General features: G+C 46.8%; 2 protein-coding genes across 9 annotated transcripts in view; one reads left to right on the forward strand and one right to left on the reverse strand.

Annotated features, from left to right (window-relative positions):
- The window catches only part of WARS1 (tryptophanyl-tRNA synthetase 1), a 43,585-nt gene extending 29,006 nt beyond the window's left edge, over positions 1 to 14,579 (reverse strand). The window contains exons 1-3 of one of the 3 annotated variants that reach the window (XM_007987841.3): positions 14,475 to 14,525; positions 13,488 to 13,611; positions 6,687 to 6,860 (exon numbers count right to left, since the gene is read on the reverse strand). In XM_007987841.3, the coding sequence (XP_007986032.1) occupies positions 6,687 to 6,797 (111 nt within the window). In that variant the 5' untranslated portion in view covers positions 6,798 to 6,860; positions 13,488 to 13,611; positions 14,475 to 14,525. Of the gene's footprint in view, positions 1 to 6,686; positions 6,861 to 13,487; positions 13,719 to 14,474 lie in introns of those variants that run through there. The other 2 variants (XM_007987842.3, XM_007987840.3) reach the window with 2 other exon arrangements.
- A 58-nt stretch (positions 14,580 to 14,637) lies between these two features.
- The window catches only part of WDR25 (WD repeat domain 25), a 154,178-nt gene continuing 147,486 nt past the window's right edge, over positions 14,638 to 21,329 (forward strand). The window contains exons 1-2 of one of the 6 annotated variants that reach the window (XM_007987845.3): positions 14,638 to 14,710; positions 19,129 to 19,965. In XM_007987845.3, coding sequence (XP_007986036.1) covers positions 19,168 to 19,965 — 798 coding nt within the window. In that variant the 5' untranslated portion in view covers positions 14,638 to 14,710; positions 19,129 to 19,167. Of the gene's footprint in view, positions 14,922 to 14,987; positions 15,675 to 17,094; positions 17,558 to 19,128; positions 19,966 to 21,329 lie in introns of those variants that run through there. The other 5 variants (XM_007987846.3, XM_007987847.3, XM_037984505.2 and 2 more) reach the window with 5 other exon arrangements.

Genomic DNA, 21,329 nt, shown 5'->3' on the forward strand with positions numbered 1-21,329 from the left:
CTAGAGATTTCTCAAACACCACTGATGCCAGAGAATGTGTGTGACAAGCTCCTTTAACTGAGCATCCTGGAGTTCTGCGTTGGAACTAGTTTTTACATTCCACACAGGTTGAGATGAATATTTATGGAAACTTAACCAATGATGCCACTAAGGATAGTAAGAGCAACTAAAACAGATAAAAGCAAGGACAAAAAATGTAGGCTCTCAGGTTATAAATTAAGGAGGGATTCATTGGGAAATAGTTATATCACCACATTTTAGAGTCTTATCAAACTATCTTGAAAACAAACAAACAAACAACCAAAAAACCAAAGGTAAAATGTACCCTTGGGTAGTCTGGAAGTCTATTAAAGACTCTTTTGCAGGAGTTCATAGTGGCCATCCCTAGAAGCCTGGAGTTTAGAAAAGCAGGCCTAATTAAGCCGATTAGTCATGCTATGCCCTAAAGCTCTATTCCGGTAATTGGCCTTGCTAGATTAGATCACAAAGAATATACACAGTCCAATTTGCTTACCAAGGGAAATACAAACATTTCCACTTATAGTTTATACAGAACATTCTTTCTTTTAAATCTCCTTAAATTCCTTTTACCACATACAGAATGTTCTATAAACATCAACCTCCATTCAGAGATAACAGTTCCATCAGATACAGCACCTGGGCCATAGAGGACTGCGATTCTGGAGAGATCTGTGTTTCAAACTAAAAAATTATCTGAGACTCATCATTAAAATGAGCCAGATTTGTGGAATCAGTAACCCAATGGATACAATTCATAGATGAGACGTTTGCCCAGGTTAGGCAGGTAAGTATGTTCCACCCATCTCATTTCTGTAGTACCTAGGCTCAATACTTGCAAAAAGTAAGTTTAGTACCTATAATCTATCCAATTATCTATGGGAAGGCTTACCTTGCTTTGAAGTACACTGCGGTCAGTATCCCTTAATAACTAGCTTTGTTGACATTTCATACTCTATCTGGTCTAATTCTGCTTGTAACTAGGAGGCTGTGCGAAAGTCAAACATTTAACCAACGTCCCTGCTCAAGGACCATCTGCATTTTGGAATAGTACTGAAATAAGACAAGCAGGCTCACCTTATCTATTTTCTTATAATCAGTCTTAATCAGTGTCTGAACTAGGACACTGAAACAGGATTCAAAGCTGATGTTAACTGGGTACAATGGCTCATGCCTGTAATCCCAGCACTTTGGGAGGCCAAGGCGGGCGGATCGTCTGAGCTCGTAAGTTCGAGACCAGCCTGGGCAACACAGCAAAACCCTGTCTCTACCAAAAATAGAAAAATTTAGCCAGGTATGGTGGCACACACCTGTGTTCCTAGCTAATCGGGAGGCTGAAGTGAGAGGACTGCTTGAGCCTGGGAGGCAGAGGTTGCAGTGAGCCGAGACTGTGCCACTATACTCCAACCTGGGTGATGAAGTGAGACTCCTACCCCCAAAAAACCCCAGAATATCAGTTTTTTTTTTTTTTTTAAGACAGGGTCTCACTTCAGTCTCTTGAGTAGCTGGAACTACAGGTGTGTGCCACCATGCCACCATGTCTGGCTAATTTTTAAATTTTTTGTAGAGACAGGATCTCACTATGTTGTCTAGGCTGGTCCCAAACTCTCGGCCTCAAGCGATCCTCCTGTCTTGGTCTCCTAAGTGCTGGGATTATAGGCATGAGCCACAGAGCCTGGCCAAAAGTTGATGTTCAGAAAAAAAAAAAAAAGCCAGACACAAAACTGTATACTACCTGATTACATACAGTTCAAACACATGTAGAGCTACCCCTGGTGGGAGGAGTCATGGCAGAGGCTGAGGGGCGTGAGGGTGGCTTCTAGGTGCTCTATGCTTGCTCTTGATTTGGGTGATGATTACACAGGTGTGGTCATTTTGTGAAAATACAGTGAGGTGCCTGCTTATGATTAGCATATTTTTCTGTATGAATGGTATATTTTGATTTTAGAAGTTACTTAAACAAAAAAGAGAAGAAAAAGGCTCTGCTTTCTTTCTTAATACCTAAGACCTAGCATTGCTTCTTCAGTCCTGTTCAAACTACTTCCCCTCACAGCCCTCAGATTCTGACTTATTCCTCCCTAGGAAACTCACCGCTTTAATGAGTTGCTGCTACTGAAGGACGTGGCTCTTATTCTTTAGATACACGGGAGCAGAAAAGACCGTCGAGGTCCATGGCCTAGATAAACAGCAGGCCAAGGAAGAGCTGGTGGTGCCCTCTCAGAGAACTGGCACTCCCAGTGTGGTTCAAACTATTTTGCTAGAAGTTAATTTTTAAAATTTCCAAAACATTAAGTGCTTCTACTACCAAGACATTTCAGGGTCAGATACAAATGTACCTCTGAAGTTTTCATCACTTAACTCTGGTCTCATTGTGTAACCTCTGATGTCTTTAATGTGTGCCAGCCAACTGCATTAGTCAAATGATACACTTGGAAGAGTTATTATAAAATGTATCAAGTTGACTAAAATAATGAACATAACTGCAGTCACTAAGAATTACAAACCAAAAACATTTACTGTTATTCAAATTTGATATTAATGGACAAAAGTATCACTGTCAACTTCCCAAAATGATAGGCTTACATAACCCCACTGGGTCTTTTATTTATTTTATCCTTTTGTTTTAAAACAACTTGGTTTAATCTTTTGAGCCCTACCTGGTGAGTAACTCCGTTTCTGTGAAAAAGTACTTCTTTTTTTTTTTTGACATTACTTTCTGTCAGTACTGTTTATTTCCTTTAAAATATGAGCTGGGTGCAGTGGCTTACATTTATAATCCCAGCAACTTGGTAGGCTAAGGTGGCAGCCCAGGAGTTCGAGGGTGCACTGAACTAGGATTGCACCACTGCACTCCAACACGGAAAGAGCAAGACCCTGTCTCAAAAAATACACACACACACACACACACACACACACACACACACACAAATAATGGTTTAAATCAGGGTCCCAAATAGTCAAAGTAAACTATTGGGGAATGTGAGATGGTTGACACCATCTGGTGACAAGCAAGGTGTTTGAAAAGATAACAGGTAACAGGAGTTGAAAGTGATAGAAGTTGTGCTGGGCATGGTGGCTCACACCTGTCATCCCAGTACTTTGGGAGGCTGAGGCGGGCAGATCACCTGAGGTCAGGAGTTCAAGATTAGCCTGGCCAATACGGCAAGACCCCGTCTCTACTAAAAATACAAAATTTAGCCGGGTGTGGTGGCGGGCGCCTATAGTCCCAGCTACTCAGGAGGCTGGGGCAGGAGAATCCCTTGAACTCAAGAGGCAGAGGTTGCAGTGAGCTGAGACCACGCCAGTGCACAGCCTGGGCGACAGAGTGAGACTCTGCTTCAAAAAAAAAAAAAAAAAAAAAAAAAAAAAAAAAAAAAGAGAAGTGATGGAAGTCATAGAGAAGCTGGGGGACCTAGGAGTGGAGTCACCCCGGAAGGAAATGAAATGCTTATGTTCTAGTTAAAGATGCATATTGATGATGATACTTCTGAAATCTACTACAACGAAAGCAGAGACTTTTTTTTTTTTTTTTAAAGCATAATCCCACAAGGACAAAGGAAACAAGAAGAGGGCGACAGCAACAAGGTTTCAGAAGCTGAAAAGCTGATGAATGACCAGTGCCTAAGAGCATGAGAGAAAAACAAATGCTAAGACACCGTGGAAATACCGGAACGTGACCGAGTGTACACTGCTATGGAATCGCCCAAAGGTTCAGACCTTAGTGACCTTGGGCGCTTACAGGAGTTGGGGGGAAAGTGGGTTATGAAAACAGGAGTGCTGGTTGAAGTCTCTTCAAGAAGCAGTTATTAAGACCCCCTTTGGGAGTGTCACAGTTTCCCCTCCATTCCAAGGTTTCACGTCGAGAGAGGACAGAGTTACAGGTCCCTAGACTGGGGACAATCTGCATAGTTGGGGCACTGGCAGCACACAGAGAATAGGGAGCTTCGGGGAAGGATCCCACAGCCCAGCCCTTCTCTCCCACTCAGCTGTAGAACGCTGGCAGTGGGACTCACCCCCTCTGAACAGTGGACTGGGGGAGCTTTCTCTAGGGAATCTCACTTAACTAAAGAAAAGATCCAGGCTGGGTGCGGTGGCTCACCCCTGTAATCCCAGCACTTTGGGAGGCCAAGATGGGTGGATCACGAGGTCAGGAGATCGAGATCATCCTGGCTAACATGGTGAAACCCTGTCTCTACTAAAAATACAAATAAGTTAGCTGGGCGTGGTGGCGGGTGCCTGTAGTCCCAGCTATTCGGGAGGCTGAGGCCAGAGAATGGCATGAACCTGGGAGGCGGAGCTTGCAGTGAGCTGAGATGGCACCACTGCACTCCAGCCTCTGGGCAACGAGACTCTGTCTCCAAAAAAAAAAAAAAAAAAGATCATCTAAAGACCTTGACACGAAAGATACTCCCCAACAAAAGGGGAGCAGCCTGATCACTCTCCAGGAAGTGGAACCCGTGTTGATAAGCTCCTTCCCAACGAAAACTACATCCAGCAGTTTTTACTGCACCCCCCAAAACACAAGCAAACAGCCAAGAAACACCAAACATTTGAGAATTGCCTCTAATATGAAAGGCAGGTAGGAAACAAATTAAGATGGAAGAAACTGAGATTATAAAGGATGTAGAGGACTTATGGAAAACTACCATTAAGATCTCAGACAGAAAAGGGTGGCACTGTACTGTAAGTCAGGGCAGAGTGCTATGAGGAAACTTCAGGGAGCACACATGCTCCTGGAGGTTAAAAATGACAGCAGAAATGGAAAATAGGAGGGTTAGAAAATCAGAGAAACAGTCTCTGAATTAAAAAAAAAAAAGTCTGTGAAGAGAGAAAACAGAAGAGATCAAAGAAATCATGATTTCTGAGAATTAACGGTCATGAGTTTCTAGTCTAAAAGGCAGGCTGAGTGTGGGGGTTCACGCCTGTAATCCTAGCACTTTGGGAGGCTGAGGCAGGCAGATCACGAGGTGAGGAGTTCGAGACCAGCCTGGCCAACATAGCGAAACCCCATCTTTAGTAAAAATACAAAAATTAGCCGGGCCTGGTGGCACACAACTGTAATCCCAGCTACTTGGGAGGCTGAGGCAGGAGAACTGCTTGAACCCAGGAGGCAGAGGTCACAGTGAACCGAGATTGTGCCACCACACTCCGGCCTGGGTGACAGAGCGAGACTCCATCTTGCAGGGCAGGGTCGGGGGATGGGGCAGGGAAGAAAGGCATACTGAGCCCACGTGCCATGAAATTCCAGAACATTGGAACAAAGAAGATCCTGCCAACTTCCAAAAAGAAAAAACAAAGGAATGGCAACTGGCTTCTCTGCAGCAAGCCCAGAAGCTAGGTGCCAGTAGAGCAGTGGCTTCAGCATTTCCAGGGGAAATCACTTCCATGCTAGAACCCTACACCCAGCCTGGCTATCAATCACATTTTAGGTAAAATACATACACTTTCAGATGGGCAAGATCCCCCCAGAAATATTTCCTTTGCAGTATTTTTTCAGAAACAATTGGAAGATTTGCTCTGCCTGAAGAGTAAAGCAAAGAGGAATAAGACGCAGGAGCAGGAAAGGGGGCACCCAATCAACAGGGTGAAAGAAACCCCTGGGTCGACAGTGAAGAAAGACGCCAAGATGGGCAGTGTAGGACGCAAGAGTCACCAGTCCAGAGGGAAGCAGGCAGAAGGTTTTGGGAGAGATCTTCTCAAAAAGATGAACCTGATAGACTAGTTGATGTGTGTTGAAAGGAGATTCATTGGACAGGGAAAGGGCTTGGAGATACATTATCATTAGTATCACTGACATAAAAGTCAAGCAAACAGAAATTAAGACAAATATTAACTCCAGAGAAAACAAAAGCTGGGCGAGAAAGTTAGAGTACTCATTCTATCCTTGATGGTTCAGCTGTCCACATCTATTTCCACGGTCATAATAATGTCAGTGTACAGATACTGACCTAACTACAACTGCAATACAGATGGGGAGACTGCCTGGATGGCAAGTGGTTGTGGAAGTACGAATTCTTCATTTCCACCTGAAAGTTCCCAACTTGAAAATCAACAAGGAACAATATAATAAGCAGAATATTTACAGATATGGGGCGTACATAACCAAAAGATCGGCTAAAAGAATTGAGCAGGAAATAGGGAGAGGTGGGTTGGAGGGCCACTGTACTTCACAAAGGCTTTGAGAACCCCTGACTCTTTACACCACAGGCATCCCAATGTTGATAAAGGGAAAAATACATTTAAAACAACAACCAAGGCTGGCGTGGTGGCTCATGCTGGTAATCCCAGCACTTTGGGAGGCCAACGTGGACAGATCACCTGAAGTCAGGGGTTTGAGACCAGCCTGACCAACATGATGAAACCCCATCTCTACTAAAAATACAAAATTAGCTGGTTGTGGTGGCGCATGCCTGTAATTCCAGCTACTTGGGAGGCTGAGGCAGAAGAATCGCTTTAACCCGGGAGACAGAGGTTGCGGGGAGCTTAGATTGCGCCATTGCACTCCAGCCTGGGAAACAGGAGTGAAACTCCCTCTCAAAAAAAAAAATAATAATAATAATAACCAAAACACCTCAGTCATTGAGGAAACCATCTATTCTAGAGTAACACAACCCTATAGACTTGGGAGGCTCAGCTGCCTTCGTGGAGAATCCAGCAAAATCATGTACCTTTGACGCATTTCCCGCTTTGAGGGACCTCACGAGCTCCCCTTGTGTGGCGATGCTGTTGAACAGCTCCAGCGGAGAGGCACAGGGCTTGCTGTTGGGCATGTTTGCCATCTCTCAGGAACTACGTTCACGGCCAGCCTGAGGTCAGAGGCTTCGTTCAGCAGACAGTCAACACTGGTGGCGGGGCGGGGCGGGGGGCACGGGGAAGGAGAGAGAAGAAAAACGAGAGAATAACAAAACATCGTAGCTGTTTTTCCTTTCCTGTATTGAGTCCTTTTTTCCGAAAAGGTTGTGAGGTGAGTTACAATAAAGGACATGGATAATATAATAAATAGAGAAGCAGAAATTCGGGGCCATGAAGAAGAGGAAAACCATCAAATGCCAATGCTGAAGACTAAAGGAGTGGCTACGATTTACTGACTTAAGGTCGGCAAAAGAGGGGCCTCCTAGTCAAGATCAAGTTTGTACCTGGTGATGCCCCTGTGCCCCACCCAGTGCCCAGAGCACTGGAGGACTCTTGTTTGCTCAGGGTCTAAATACCAATGTGTTTTTTTTTTTTTTTGAGACAGAGTCTTGCTCTGTTGCCCAGGCTGGAGTGGGCAACTCGGCTCACTGCAAGCTCCGCCTCCTGGGTTCATGCCATTCTCTCGCCTCAGCCTCCCAAGTAGCTGGGACTACAGGTGCCCGCCACCACGCCCGGCTAATTTTTTGTATTTTTAGTAGAGAACGGGGTTTCACCGTGTTAGCCAGGATGGTCTCGATCTCCTGACCTCGTGATCCGCCCGTCTCGGCCTCCCAAAGTGCTGGGATTACAGGCGTGAGCCACCACGCCCGGCCAATACCAATGTGTTTTAATAAACCTAAGTTCACTAGTGCCAAAAACTTTTGGCAAATTACTATTTGATGTTTTCTTTTTTTTTTCTGAGATGGAGTCTTGCTCTGCTACCTAGGCTGGAGCGCAGTGGCGCAATCTCGGCTCACTGCAACCCCTACCTCTGGGGTTCAAGCGATTCTTCTGCCTCAGCCTCCCGAGGCTGCCTGCCACCATGCCCAGCGAATTTTTGTATTTTTAGTAGAGGGAGGGTTTCACCATGTTGGCCAGGCTGGTCTTGAACTCCTGACCTCAGGTGATCCTCCTGCTTCAGCCTCTGGAAATGCTGGGATTACAGGTGTGAGCCAAGGCACCCATCCTCTATTTGCTGTTTATCTTAATTGCCTTGGGAATGAATTATCGGGCTTTTGGACCCATAACTAATATATCGCTGAGCAAATGTCTTCCACTGCTGGCCAGCTGCTCTCAAAGTGAGCTCTGGGGTGGAGGACAGGGCCTTACCTGTCCTAGGTTCCACATGGGGTAAGGACTGTCTCCAGTCTGTCCATTCCGCATGCTGCCTTATTTAACTACAAACCTTTGGAGAAGGTGTGTCTGTACCTCCTATTAGTTATGATTCACTATTACCCTTGCAGAAGGTGAGGACAGGGCAGACAGAGACTGTGCTGCCATCAAACCCTTCTTGGCTCAATCATTTCCTCTAAGTGTCAAGTTTTCTCACCTATAAAATGGCACCGCCAGGAACTTCTTCCTCTACCCCAGGCTCTCATGAGAACAAAATGAGGAAAAAAAGGCATGGTAGCACTTTGTAAACTGTAAAGCAAGATGTAACTACGTTACGAGTACTGTTATTAAATTTCTTGTGTTTCTTAGGGTTTCAAAGACTGGCTGAACTCCAGCTTCATTTTAGCTTGCTGTAAAACCTTGGAGGAGAAGGAAAATGACAAGGCTAGTGCCTGAGCTGCTAACTTTGAACACCTCTATACCTGTTATTGTTCTAAGCACCTTATATGTATCAATTCACTTAAGCCTTGCAGCAGTCCTATGAAATAGATTTCTTATCTCCATTTCAAAGATGAGGCACAGAGGGGTTAAAAAAAACTTGCCCACGGCTGGGCATGGTGGCTCATACCTGCAATCCTGGCACTTTGGGCAATATAGTGAGACTCTACAAAAAAATGAGAAAAAAAAAAATTAGCTGGGCACGGTGATGGGCCTGTAATCCCAGCTACTTGAGAGGCTGTAGTGGGAGGATCACTTGAGCCCAGGAGTTTGAGACTTCAGTGAGTTATGTTTGCGTCACTTTACTCCAGCCTGGGTGACAGAGTAAGACCCTGTCTCTAAAAAAAAAAATAAAATAAAATAAAATAAAAGCTTGCCCACGTTAACATCACAAGGAAATGGCAGAGGTGTGCTATAAACTCTAGTAGTTTGACTCTAGAGCCTACACTTTCAACCATTATCCTACAAATGACTTATCTCTATGAATCAAACATATACATTTGTGGTGTCATTTATTTTACTCTATCCTATCCATTTGTTAAATATTTGCTGTAAAATTATGTAAATTGGCCGGGCGTGGTGGCTCACACCTATAATCCCAGTACTTTGGGAGGTCGAGGAGGGTGGATCACCTGAAGTCAGGAGTTTGAGACCAGCCTGGCCAACATGGTGAAACCCTGTCTCCACTAAAAATACAAAAAAAATTAGCTGGGCATGGTGGCGCACACCTGTAGTTCCAGATACTTGAGAGGCTGAGGTGGGAGAATTGCTTGAAACTGGGAGGTGGAGGTTTCAGTGAGCTGAGATCACGCCACTGCACGCCAGCCTGGGTGACAGAGAGGTTCTGTCTCAATTAAAAAAAAAAAAAGTATGTAAATTGGCCAGGTGTGGTGGCTCATGTCTGTAATCCCAGCACTTTGGGAGGCCAAGGAGGGTGGATCACTTGAGGTTAGGAGTTTGAGACCAGCCTGGCCAACATGGTGAAACCCTGTCTTTACTAAAAATACAAAAATTAGCTGGGCATGATGGCATGTACCTGTAGTCCCAGCTACTTGGGGGGCTGAGGTATGAGAATCACTGGAACCTGGGAGGCAGAGGTTGCAGTGAGCCGAGACCATGCCACTGCACTCCAACCTGGGCAACAGAGAGAAAGGCTCTGTCTCAAAACCAAAAAAATTCCAAAAAGTATGTAAATCATGGGTGCCGTGAGAGGTAGCTCACACCTGCAATCCAAGTGCTTTGGGAGGCTAAGGTGATTGCTTGAGCGCAGGAGTTCAACAGTAGCTTGGGTAATGTTAGGCCTCTGAGTCCAAGCTAAGCCATTATATCCCCTGTGACCTGCACGTACACATCCAGATGGCCAGTTCCTGCCTTAACCGATGACACTACACCACAAAAGAAGTGAAAATGGCCTGTTCCTGCCTTAACTGATGACATTACCTAGTGAAATTCCTTCTCTTTGCTCATCTTGGCTCAAAAGCTCCCCGGCTGAGCACGTTGTGACCCCTGCCCCTCCCTGCCAGAGAATTACCCCCTTCGTAATTTTCCTTTACCCACCCAAATCCTATAAAACCACCCCACCCCACCTCCCTTCGCTAACTCTCTTTTCGGACTCAGCCCACCTGCATCCAGGTGAAATAAACAGCCTTGTTGCTCACACAGCCTGTTTGGTGGTCTCTTCACACAGACACAAGTGACACAAGTGAAAGGTAACATGGATAGTGAGACCCTGTCTCTCCAAAAATTTTTTATAAAAAAACAAAAATTGAAAAAAAGTATGTAAATCAAAATGTATTTAAGTCAATGAAAGTATAACACTGAAAACCAGGATAGGACAGCAGCCAGTTTCTTTCTCTTCCTTGATGAGAACCACCTCAATTCCCAGAAGGGGAGGTTTGGTGAGATAACTGACTCAGATAAGAAAGCATCCAGTTTAGGGAGGAATGCAGAAGTACCCTCTGCCTAGGGCTAGAGAGGAGAACTCCCAGACTCTCCCGTTCCCTCCCCAGCAACAAGCTGAGCAAATCAGTCGTCATCCATTTCTCTCTAAGGTCTTTGCCCATATCAAATAACAATCAAACTCATGAAAATTACTTCTAGCCACAAATCATCAAACATCATGTCCAGATACTTATCCTGAATTCTCCCAACTCTCAAAGCTGGGTGTTACTCTATACACCCTGCAATAGCAGACAAGAGGCTGACGGCTCCATTGCTAGGGAGTAGCTAAGCCAGAATCTGATTGCCAAGCCCCCTCGCTCATGTGCTTTCTCAGAATCCCTGCTGCTCCCTGCTGCCTGCCTGCCTGAAATATCTCACACCCTTCTCTGCCTGAACTCTGCTGATTCTTTCCAATTTTAATTCAGCTCTTCACAGCCTCTCCTGACACCTGTGCTTCTGGGACCAAGTTGGTTGCTCCATCCTCTGTGATCCCCAAACACTCCTTTAGTAACTTTATGAAAGCACTTACACTGCAGTTTAGTTATTCATGTCTTCCCCAGCAGACAGAAAAGGTAAGCACTGGGTTTATTCTTCCGTGTAATTCTAGTACCTGACACACAGCTTATTAAAAAATATTTACCTAATGAATGAATCTCCTTAGTCATCTAGTTCAACTTTTTCCTCTAAGGTTTATCTGTAGATTGTCTTTACTTGTTCCAGTTGAAGTCTGATTCCCCTAGCTGGACTTTAGATGGCCTCTTGTTTAATGTACTGGTACCGAGTTGAGCCTTCCCAGATCTATGGAGAGCCAGGCTGGTCTCCTGGGGTCTTCTCCAGGTCTCCCATCCCTAGTCTGGTTTCTTCACCCTCTGCTAACATCTGCCCACCATCCTGGTCACTATTTTTGGAATTCCTTTTGGTTTACCCTGTCCTTCCAAAAAAAGCAGTGCCCTGCGTGGAAGGCAACAAAACAGCAGCAGTAAGGTTTTGAAGTTAATCAAGTATAAAAATTATTCTTAAAAATTCCTGGAGAAAGTGCCAGGTAGAATGCCTGGGTGATTCCAGGAGAGCCAATCTCCCATTGCAAGAGAATAGATAACTGTTTCTTTGCTAGAGGATCAGCTAGATAAACTGTACTTGCATTTAGGGTCCCTGTTGCAGGGAAAAACATGTGTCTATAACTATCAGAACTCCATTTAAGAAGCACATGGGACTGAGGTGTGCGGATCACAAGGTCAGGAGATCGAGACCATCCTGGCTAATACAGTGAAACCCCGTCTCTACTAAAAATACAAAAAATTAGCCAGGCCTGACGGCAGGTGCCTGTACTCCCAGCTACTTGGGAGGCTGAGGCAGGAGAATGGCGTGAACCCGGGAGGCAGAACTTGCAGTGAGCCGAGATCGCGCCACTGCACTCCAGCCTGGGCGACTGAGCGAGACTCTGTTTCAAAAAAAAAAAAAAAAAAGGCAGCACATGGGAATGAAATTAGACTGAGGAAATAGCAAATTATTATGATCACAAGGCATATATTTTGTATGGGAATCATCCACACTATTGAAATCGTGTGTGTGTGTGTGTGTGTGTGTGTGTGTGTGTGTGTGTGTATGATGCAACTTTCTGTGTGGTCAGAGACAAGGAGAATGGAACTACCATCTTCCTCATTTCATGCATTTATCAGTTTATCCCATTTATTGTGTAAATGTTCTTCTTCCCCCTACCTATCAACATCCTCTTTTATTTCTTTGTTGACTTTCAGAATTGAGTTGAACTTCAGAGGTTTTTCAACTTGGAGTTCATGAACATCTGAAATTACATTAATGCTTGCAAGTACATTGGTATGTGCATGGTTTTGAGCAGTCTCCTGGCTTCTAACCTTTCCAAACGAGGCTGAGATGCCAAAAGGTTAAGGACCATTGTCTTCAGTGTTTACCAAATAAATTGCAAATAGAACATTAAGTCTTTAAGAGAATTAGATTTACCTGTTTAACAAATACTACACTCTGAAACAAAGAAATGCTGTTATAACCAGTGAAGTACTCTATTATCTTCCCTAAACAAAAGTACTGGGCGCGTAAAGAGCAAAACTGCCTACTCCAAAGCAGATCACAGCAGACCTTCAAGGAGAAAGCTAAAAAGGCTCTTGAAAATTAACCCCCAACCCCCTTTTCAAGAACTTGAATCTTGTGCTCATTGTGAAATTTCCCACTGTTGTGGAGGAGCATAATAGGCACTTAAAGAAACTGGGTATTGTATTGGGATGAGGAGTGGAAAGAATTATAGAATTGTTTAACAGAACAACATGATAAAGACTTGGGTTGCATAAAAATCATCTCACAGAGAAGATCAGGACACACTGATTCTGCAATCTGGGGAAGGGTGGCATCAAGACAGCCAATTCTGGAGCAGCTGAGAAGAAAATGTAGCCCAGGAGTGTTTCTGAATCCCTGGAATATCACCAGGAGGTGGAATACCATCCTTTACATCTTGGCCCCAGAGTGTAAGTGACTATGCCTTTCGACTGGAAAGTTCCCAGAGGACAAGAAAATGACTTCTTTAGAGCAAGGATTTCTTGACACCTTCTGGGACCCATTATGTTCCACTTTTTTTTTTTTTTAAACACTAAAAGAAAGATTGCTTTCCCCTCCAAATAACAAATGAACATTATCTTAAAAGGCAAAGCCATTAATTTATATGAAGCCAGGCACTAGACACTTTGGGGTGTCACAACAAGAATGACAATACGTTCTGATGTTGAGCACAGAAGGAGGCTGCATCAGTGAAAACTATGACAGACAGCATGAGAGTGCTGGGAGGCAAGCTACAAATCCAAGCACACGACTGCTCAGCCAGGATCTCTATTCCCTATGGGAGCAGTGAATTACCTGAACTTTCGGTCAATGGAAGAAGTAAAATGCATAACACCCTAATCCTAAAGACACAAGTCCTGACCCCCTAAACCAAGGTTTTCAGCACTTTGGTAAAAACACTAACAAGCTCTAAGCCTGGCAAAGATGGCAATACATACCCACGTTGTGGAAGACTCTGCAGAGGTGGCCACTGGTCACGCTGGGCAGTAGAGCAGCTGAGAATGCCCAGCCCAGCCAGAAATGGTCTTTAATACTCTTCCCCTCTTTCTTTCAGTTTCCCTTCTGAAAAAAGAGACTTTTCTCTTTCTTTTGTTTACCAGTCCCCACCCTGCATTCAGCTAAACTTTTCTTATAAATCGCCCTGATTCTCGGAAACACTTGAGCTCCTGACCAACCTTCTTGATGAGACTGTCCAATCAGAGGTGGGCTGCCTGGGACCAGGCTGAGACCAATGAAACCCTCCTGAGAATCGAGCCATTAGCTGGGCATTGCATCAGCCACCCCTCACCCCCCGCTGGCCTCCAAATAACCTCTCCACCCTCTTCCCGTTCCCCACCCTCAGTGTCAGTGTGACTGATTTTGTGGAGTCGTGGGCGTTAGAAAGAGAAACCGTAAATTCCCCGCATTTGTTCACCGAGGCGGCGCAGTGTAGTGGAAAGATCGGGAGTTCTGAGGTCACAGACGCCTGGGTTTCAATCCCAGCTTGGACTTATTCGAAACCTTGGGCAAGGGTCACATTACTTTTCTGCTTCCCTTCGGTTTCCTCATCTGTGAAATGGGCATGGAGAAGCCTGCTAACATTACCATTGAGCGGACTAACTGCAACACTAGGCAAAGTCTCTGGCACATGGCAAGCGCTAAATAAAAATGGGGGCCTCTCTTCTCGGGAAAAGAGAAGAGGTGGAGATGATGAAGGGTTGGTGCCGGTGGGAAAGGGAAACGGGGTGGGTCGGCGGCGCTCACAGGAAAGGAGCAAGGGGTCGGTGGCCGGATCCGCGCCTTTCATGGTGCCAGAACGCGGCGAGCAGCAAGCAGGGCTCTCAGGATACTGCCTGGAGGGCCAGGCCGCTGGGCGCCGCGCGGGCGTCCCTCCATTCTCCCTCCCTTGTCCCTCACTCCGCCCCGGCCTCACTCCTCTCGCTTACCCGGCCCAGCCGGGCCCGTCAGCACTCCCGGCTCAGACACGGGTTGTCTCCGGGGCGTCCGTGGAAACGCCATCCGGACGGAACAACTTCCGGCCCGACGGCGCTATCATTGGTTGTTCACGCGGGGGCGGGGCAGAGGCCTCCACTGATTGGCTGGCGGCCCCGGGGCCGCGTCGGAACGTGACCGGACAGTGGTGTGCTGGCCGGTCTGCCTCCGGGAGAACCGAGCGCTTCCGGTGCGTGTGGTGAGCGGCGGGCCCCGGGCTGGAGGGGGCCGGGACTGGGCAGCGTCCATAAGCGCCCCGCACCTCTTAACGCGGTCTCTCATAGCCGCTCGCCTTCCTATCACTTCCTGTTCCTTCAGAAAGCGCTGTGCCTTGGACCAACCTTACTTCTTACTATTGACAGCTCGGCTAACTCCTATTCATCTTTCAAAATCCATCTCTGGTTGTATCTTGTTTGTTGCCTTCATCAGTCTGGGGCCTCCGGGGGATCTGTGTTTTTTTTTTTTTTTTTTTTTTGAGACGGAGTCTGGCTCTGTCACCCAGGCTGGAGTGCAGTGGCCGGATCTCTGCTCACCGCAAGCTCCTCCTCCCGGGTTTACGCCATTCTCCTGCCTCAGCCTCCGGAGTAGCTGGGACTACAGGCGCCCGCCACCTCGCCCGGCTAGTTTTTTGTACTTTTTAGTAGAGACGGGGTTTCACCGTGTTAGCCAGGATGGTCTCGATCTCCTGACCTCATGATCCGCCCGTCTCGGCCTCCCAAAGTGCTGGGATTACAGGCTTGAGCCACCGCGCCCGGCCGGGATCTGTGTTTTGTGTTTAATTTCCACCCACACAAGACCCAGCATAGGGCTTGACGAAGAGTAGGTAATCAGGAAATGTTTGTTGAATGGCAATATCCTATTTCTTTTACTTCCTCAGCATCTCCCCCTCCCACCTGTTTGCATTCCAGAAATATTTTTGGACGCTGGGCATTGAATAGTGAACAAAACACAGAAAGTCCTCTCCTCATGGGGCTGACATGCTGATAGTGACTGTCAGAGTCACTCGCTTCTTCCTTAGACTCTTCTCCAGTGTCCCTGCCTTCCCTTCCATCTGTCTCAGTTCCTCTTAGTTTAATCCCTCACCACCTTCCAGAGGGAGCACGGGCACTCTGGTGGTGGGAATCTGTGGGATCCTTTTGACAGCAAGGAGTCGGGTGCGTGGTGGGTGGTGCCTGGGCAGAGGAGTTGAGAGTGGCCTGGGGACCAGGTTTAGCATTTGGAGAACAGAAATGCCAAATTATTTGCAGTGCACGGTTCCATTAGTTTATAATTAGTCTTTTATATTAGTTCCATCTGAGATGAGCTGGCTGGCTGGCTTTAGAAGTTTTTTTTTTTTTTTTTTTTTTTGAGACGAAGTCTTGCTCTGTAGCCCAGGCTGGAGTGCAGTGGCGTGATCTCCACTCACCACAACTTCTGCCTCCCGGGCTCAAGCAATTCCGCGGCCTCAGCCTCCAGAGTAGCTGGGATTAGAGGCAGGTGCCACTGCACCTGGCTAATTTATTTATTTTTTTTATTTTTAAAAAATTTTTGGTAGAGGCGGGGTTTCACCATGTTGGCCAGGCAGGTCTTGAACTCCTGACCTCAGGTAATCTGCCCACCTCAGCCTCCCAAAGTGCTAAGATTACAGGCGTGAGCCACCATGCCCACCCATTTTATTTGAACTCTGGCTTTGTGTGTGGAAGTTGTTACCTGCCTAGAATGGGCTGTGAACAGGGGCAGCATTACTAGAGGAGACTGACTACAGACATTTATGGCATGATGACCTGACTTGTAGACCAGTGGAACCCTCAGGCGAATAGTGCCATTTGGGGGAAAGTTGTGGAAGGGGTTGGGTGGTTGATTCCAGGGGACATTGAAACCCATTGTCTAGCAGAAGAGATGGGTAATAGGCTGTCTGGAATGACTTAGCAAAGGACTTGGAGGGAATCTGTTTAATATGATCTGACTCCACCTGTTGGGAGATGGAGGCGGACCTTGGCCTATTTGATTAAGTTTGGGTGCACTGGATTTTCTTGGAAGTTAGTCTATTGCCTGAGCGTTCTGTGCTGTTCCACCGCGCCCTCTGCTGTCCTGGGTGTGCCCAGCACCCTTCTTTTTCTCTGAATTGTACTTGGTGCTAACAGTATAGAAGTAAAACATTGATCCAGACCAAAGCACTTCTTTCTGGGAACTAATTGATAACAATGTATTGTGCCTGATGGTTCAGAATTTCAGAAAGAATTTCAGAAATTCAGAAAGAATTTTTTTTTTGAGACTAAGTTTCACTCTTGTCGCCTAGGCTGTGGTGCAATGGCGCAATCTCGGCTCACTGCAATGTCTGCCTCCTGGATTTAAGTGATTCTCCTGCCTCTGCTTCCTGAGTAGCTGGGATTACAGGCGTGTGCCACCATGCTGGCTAATTTTTGTATTTTAGTAGAGACAGGGTTTCACCATGTTGGCCAGGCTGGTCTCGAACTTGACCTCAGGTGATCTGCCCACGTCGGCCTCCCAAAGTGCTGGGATTACAGGCGTGAACCACTGTGCCCTGCCCAGAAAGATTTTTTTTTTTTTTTTTAACAAGTAGAAATTCACTGCAATGTGAATCTGTGTTGGGAGTGAAACGGGTGAATTTGGATCATGCCCTCAGAATTGCTTCCTGCACACTTGGGTGGACCAACACCTTAGGCCTCCAGCTGGCTGCTACAGAGATGGGATATCTGGGGGAAGAATGTTTCAGGCAGAGAGAAAAGAGGGAAGGGCTGGAGCACAGGGAAAGGATGCAGAGGAGCGTGGCAGGCCTTTCTCACCGTGGATCCTGGACATCTTTTGATTTCAGTATTTTCAGACCTAACCTCGTTCATGATGATGAGCATATGTTCTCACTGGTTGCTAATAAGCAGTGCAGCAGGCTTTCTTTATACATTTATCTTCATGGATTTATACATCTAGCAAACATATGCCAGTATTTGTGTAGGATAGAGTTCTACCGTGGGGTTGGTGAGGTGAAAATGATGTGTTTAAACTTGTAACACATATGACCAAAATGGACCTTCCAAAGGTATTTTTAAAGTCCTGTCTCTTTCTCTGTAGGCATTGTCTCTTCAGGTCTTCTTTTTTTTTTTTGGAGACAGAGTCTTACTCTGTCACTCAGGCTAGAGTGCAGTGGCATGATCTCAGCTCACTGCAACCCCCACCTCCCAGGTTCAAATGATTCTCCTGTCTAGCCTCTCGAGTAGCTGAGACTGCAGGTGCCTGCTACCATATCCGGCTAATTTTTGTATTTTTAGTAGAGATGGGATTTCACCATATTGGTCAGGCTAGTCTTGAACTCCTGACCTCAGGTAATCCACCGGTCTTGGCCTCCCAAAGTGCTGGCATTACAGGCATGAGCCACCACACCCAGCCTAGGTCTTCTTTTATGTCCTTCAATAAAAGTTTTAGTTTTCTTTCCTTTTTTTTTCTTTTTTTAATTTTACTTTTTTAAGATGGAGTCTCTGTCACCCAGGCTGGAGGACAGTGGCACAATCTCGGTTCACTGCAACTTCCGCCTCCTGGGTTCAAGTGATTCTACTGCCTCAGCCTCCCGAGTAGCTGGGACTACAGGCGCGTACCACCACGCCTGGCTAATTTTTGTATTTTTAGTAGGGATGGAGTTTCACTATGTTGGCCAGGCTGGTCTCGAACTCCTGACCTTGTAATCCGCCTGCCTCGGCCTCCCAAAGTGCTGGGATTATAGGCGTGAGCCACCGCACCCAGCGCTTTTTTTTTTTTGAGATGGAGTCTCCCTCTGTCGCCCAGACTGGAGTGCAGTGGTGCAATCTCAGGTCATTGCAATCTCCACCTCCTGGGTTCAAGAGATTCTCCTGCCTCAGCCTCCCAAGTAGCTGTCAGCCTCCCAAGTAGCTGGGATTACAGTTGTGTGCCACCAGGCCTGGCCAATTTTTGTATTTTTACTAAAGATGGGGTTTCACTATGTTGGCCAGGCTGGTCTCGAACTCCTCACCTCAAGTGAGCTGCCCCCCTCAGCCTCCCAAAATGCTGGGATTACAGGTGTGAGCCACTGCACCCAGTCTTAGTTTTCTCCACGTAGGTCTTGCTCATTTTTTATAGATTTACCCCCAGCTATTCCATAGTTTTCATTTCAAAAATTTTATCTTCTAACTAATTAGGCCTGGTGTGTAGAAAAGCCTTTTTTTGTGTGTGTTTATTCTTTTTTTTTTTTTTTTTTTTGAGTCAGAGTCTCCCTCTTGTTGCCCAGGCTGGGGTGCAGTGGCACAGTCTCTGCTTACTGCAACCTCTGCCTCCCGGGTTCAAATGATTCTCCTGCCTCAGCCTCCCGAGTAGCTGGGATTACAGGTGCCTGCCACCCTGCCTCGCTAATTTTTGCATTTTTAGTAGCGACAGGGTTTCACCATGTTGGCCAGGCTGGTCTCGAACTCCTGATCTCAGGTGATCCACCCATCTCAGCCTCCTGAAGTGCTGGGATTACAGGCATGAGCCACTGTGCCTGGCCTGTGTTTATTCTTATGAGTGTTGAGTTGTTGGATTTCCTAGGTGACATGTTTTCTTATAACTACATACATATTCTTCCATGTACATTTTCTCATGCTTGACTTTGTTTGATCTTAGGCGGTTTGGCTTTGAAGGACAGCAAGAACTCTGTCTTTAATGGCTTCGCTGGTAGCGTATGATGATTCGGACTCGGAGGCTGAGACAGAGCCTGCAGGAAGTTTTGATGCCACTGGCCAGACGAAAGACACTTCTGGTGTGGCCAGACCACCTGAGAAGGATTTTGCATCTGGTACACTGGATGTGCCCAAAGCACGGGTACAGCCCACAAAGCATGGCTCTTGTGAAGACCCAGGGGACCATCGCCTTCCACTGGCTCAGCTTGGGAGAAGCGATCGGGGTTCTTGCCCCAGCCAGAGGCTACAGTGGCCTGGGAAGGAGCCTCAAGTCACCTTCCCCATCAAAGAGCCTTCTCGTTCTTCTCTGTGGACGAGCCATGTTCCAGCCAGCCACATACCCCTGGCAGCTGCACGCTTTAAGCAAGTAAAACTCTCCAGGAACTTTCCCAAGTCATCTTTCTGTGCTCAAAGTGAATCTGAAACTGTAGGTAAAAATGACAGCTCTTTTCAGAAGAAAAAGTGTGAGGACTGTGTAGTACCCTATACCCCCAAAAGACTAAGACAACTGCAGGCATTAAGCACGGAAACAGGCAACAGTAAAGAGATGGAGCCACAGGGGCCCCCTGCAGGGCGTGCCCCAGCCCCTCTCTATGTGGGCCCCAGAGTGTCTGAGTTTATTCAACCATATTTGAACAGCCATTATAAAGAAACCACGGTTCCCAGGAAAGTGCTTTTCCACCTAAGAGGGCACAGGGGCCCTGTCAACACCATTCAGTGGTGTCCAGTCCTTTCTAAGAGCCACATGCTTCTCTCCACTTCTATGGATAAAACTTTCAAGGTAAGACTTGAGTGAACACTTCTGCTTTCAGATGCTCTTAGGAATACGCTGCTGGAATGACAGTGAAGTGGAGGGAGGTTATAGGCTGAACTTTTTTGTGTGTAGATTTCTGTGCTTCTCTTTGTCACATTCGAGAAAGGGTCATCTGTGGTCAGCCCTGGGTTGTAGGTTCCTCCTGCCCCAACCTTTCCCTGATGCTGCCTTGCTCAGGTCACCAGAGGATACTGTTTCTTATCCCTCTCAGAGGCCGTGAGGGGGGAGGTCAGATAGTGGGAGAAGAAAAGCAGGCCCAGGACCAAGCCCTGGGGACTGGGGATGTCCTCGGTGACCCTGTGGAGCACTGAGCCATGCCAGCTCTGTACCTGGTGCTGTGCCGGTTTCAGGAGCTGTTAGGAGAGGTAGGTAGACCCAGCCCCTGGTGTCAGGGCTTGCACAGTGAGGCAGGAGCCATGGAAAAGTAGACAGACACAACCCTGGGCTGTGAGGACGGGCCCCCAGTAGGACACACAGGTGCTCTGGGAGCCCAACAGGAGGGGTACCAGCCCAGCCCGGGAGGGCTCGGCAAAGGCCTCCTGAGGAAGGGGAAGGTTCACTTGGTGATGGGGGTGGAAGGGTGCGTTTGACTGCAGGAGCCCTGTGTATGTGTTGGTGCCAAGCATGAGGGCCGGGGAGCTGGCTTCAAGCATAAGGGACTTGAGGCTGGGGAAGCAAGGTCAGGGAGGGCTGCACGTGCCCTTCTGGGGACTTCTGGTTTTACATGGAAACTCCTTTTTGCATTGTCTTATTTATTTTTCAGGCTACTGAAGTAATAGTAATGCAGTCCCCACAGTATGCAAGTACAGTGTGATAGGTCGTTGTGCCCACCGGGGACCTGTCTCTAGCCCTTCAAGCTGTGTACTGCGCCCCTCCTCTCTCTCCTCGAAGCTAGCAAAGCACCTGATATGTAGCGGGTGCCAACTAAATGCAAGCTGAACAGAAAGCTCTTGGAAAGGAAATAATTTCAAGGCACCTGGCTTCACATCCAGCTTTGCTGCAGAGTAGCTAGCTGGTCGACCACTGACCAGCTGCCTTCCTGTGGAGTCTGGTGTCTTATCTGTAAAAGGGCAAAATCATACCTGGATCATGTGCTCATGTGAGAAAAATGCTGAAAAAATGCCTTGCACAGAGCCAGGTACCTCATAGGCGCTCAGTAAATGGTGGTTCCCTTGCCTTTGTTACCTCAGAGTTCTGGAACCAACTTTCCTAGATCTTTTCACTTGCAAATTACATTTTGAGCTTTTCTCCCTTGGAAGCAGTTTCTTAAGTGAGGAAAGGAAGCGCCAAGTATAGAGATGTCTTTGAAATGAGCTGAATTGATGGGTGTC

Source organism: Chlorocebus sabaeus, chromosome 24 (assembly GCF_047675955.1).
Source record: "Chlorocebus sabaeus isolate Y175 chromosome 24, mChlSab1.0.hap1, whole genome shotgun sequence".
NCBI lineage: Eukaryota > Metazoa > Chordata > Mammalia > Primates > Cercopithecidae > Chlorocebus > Chlorocebus sabaeus.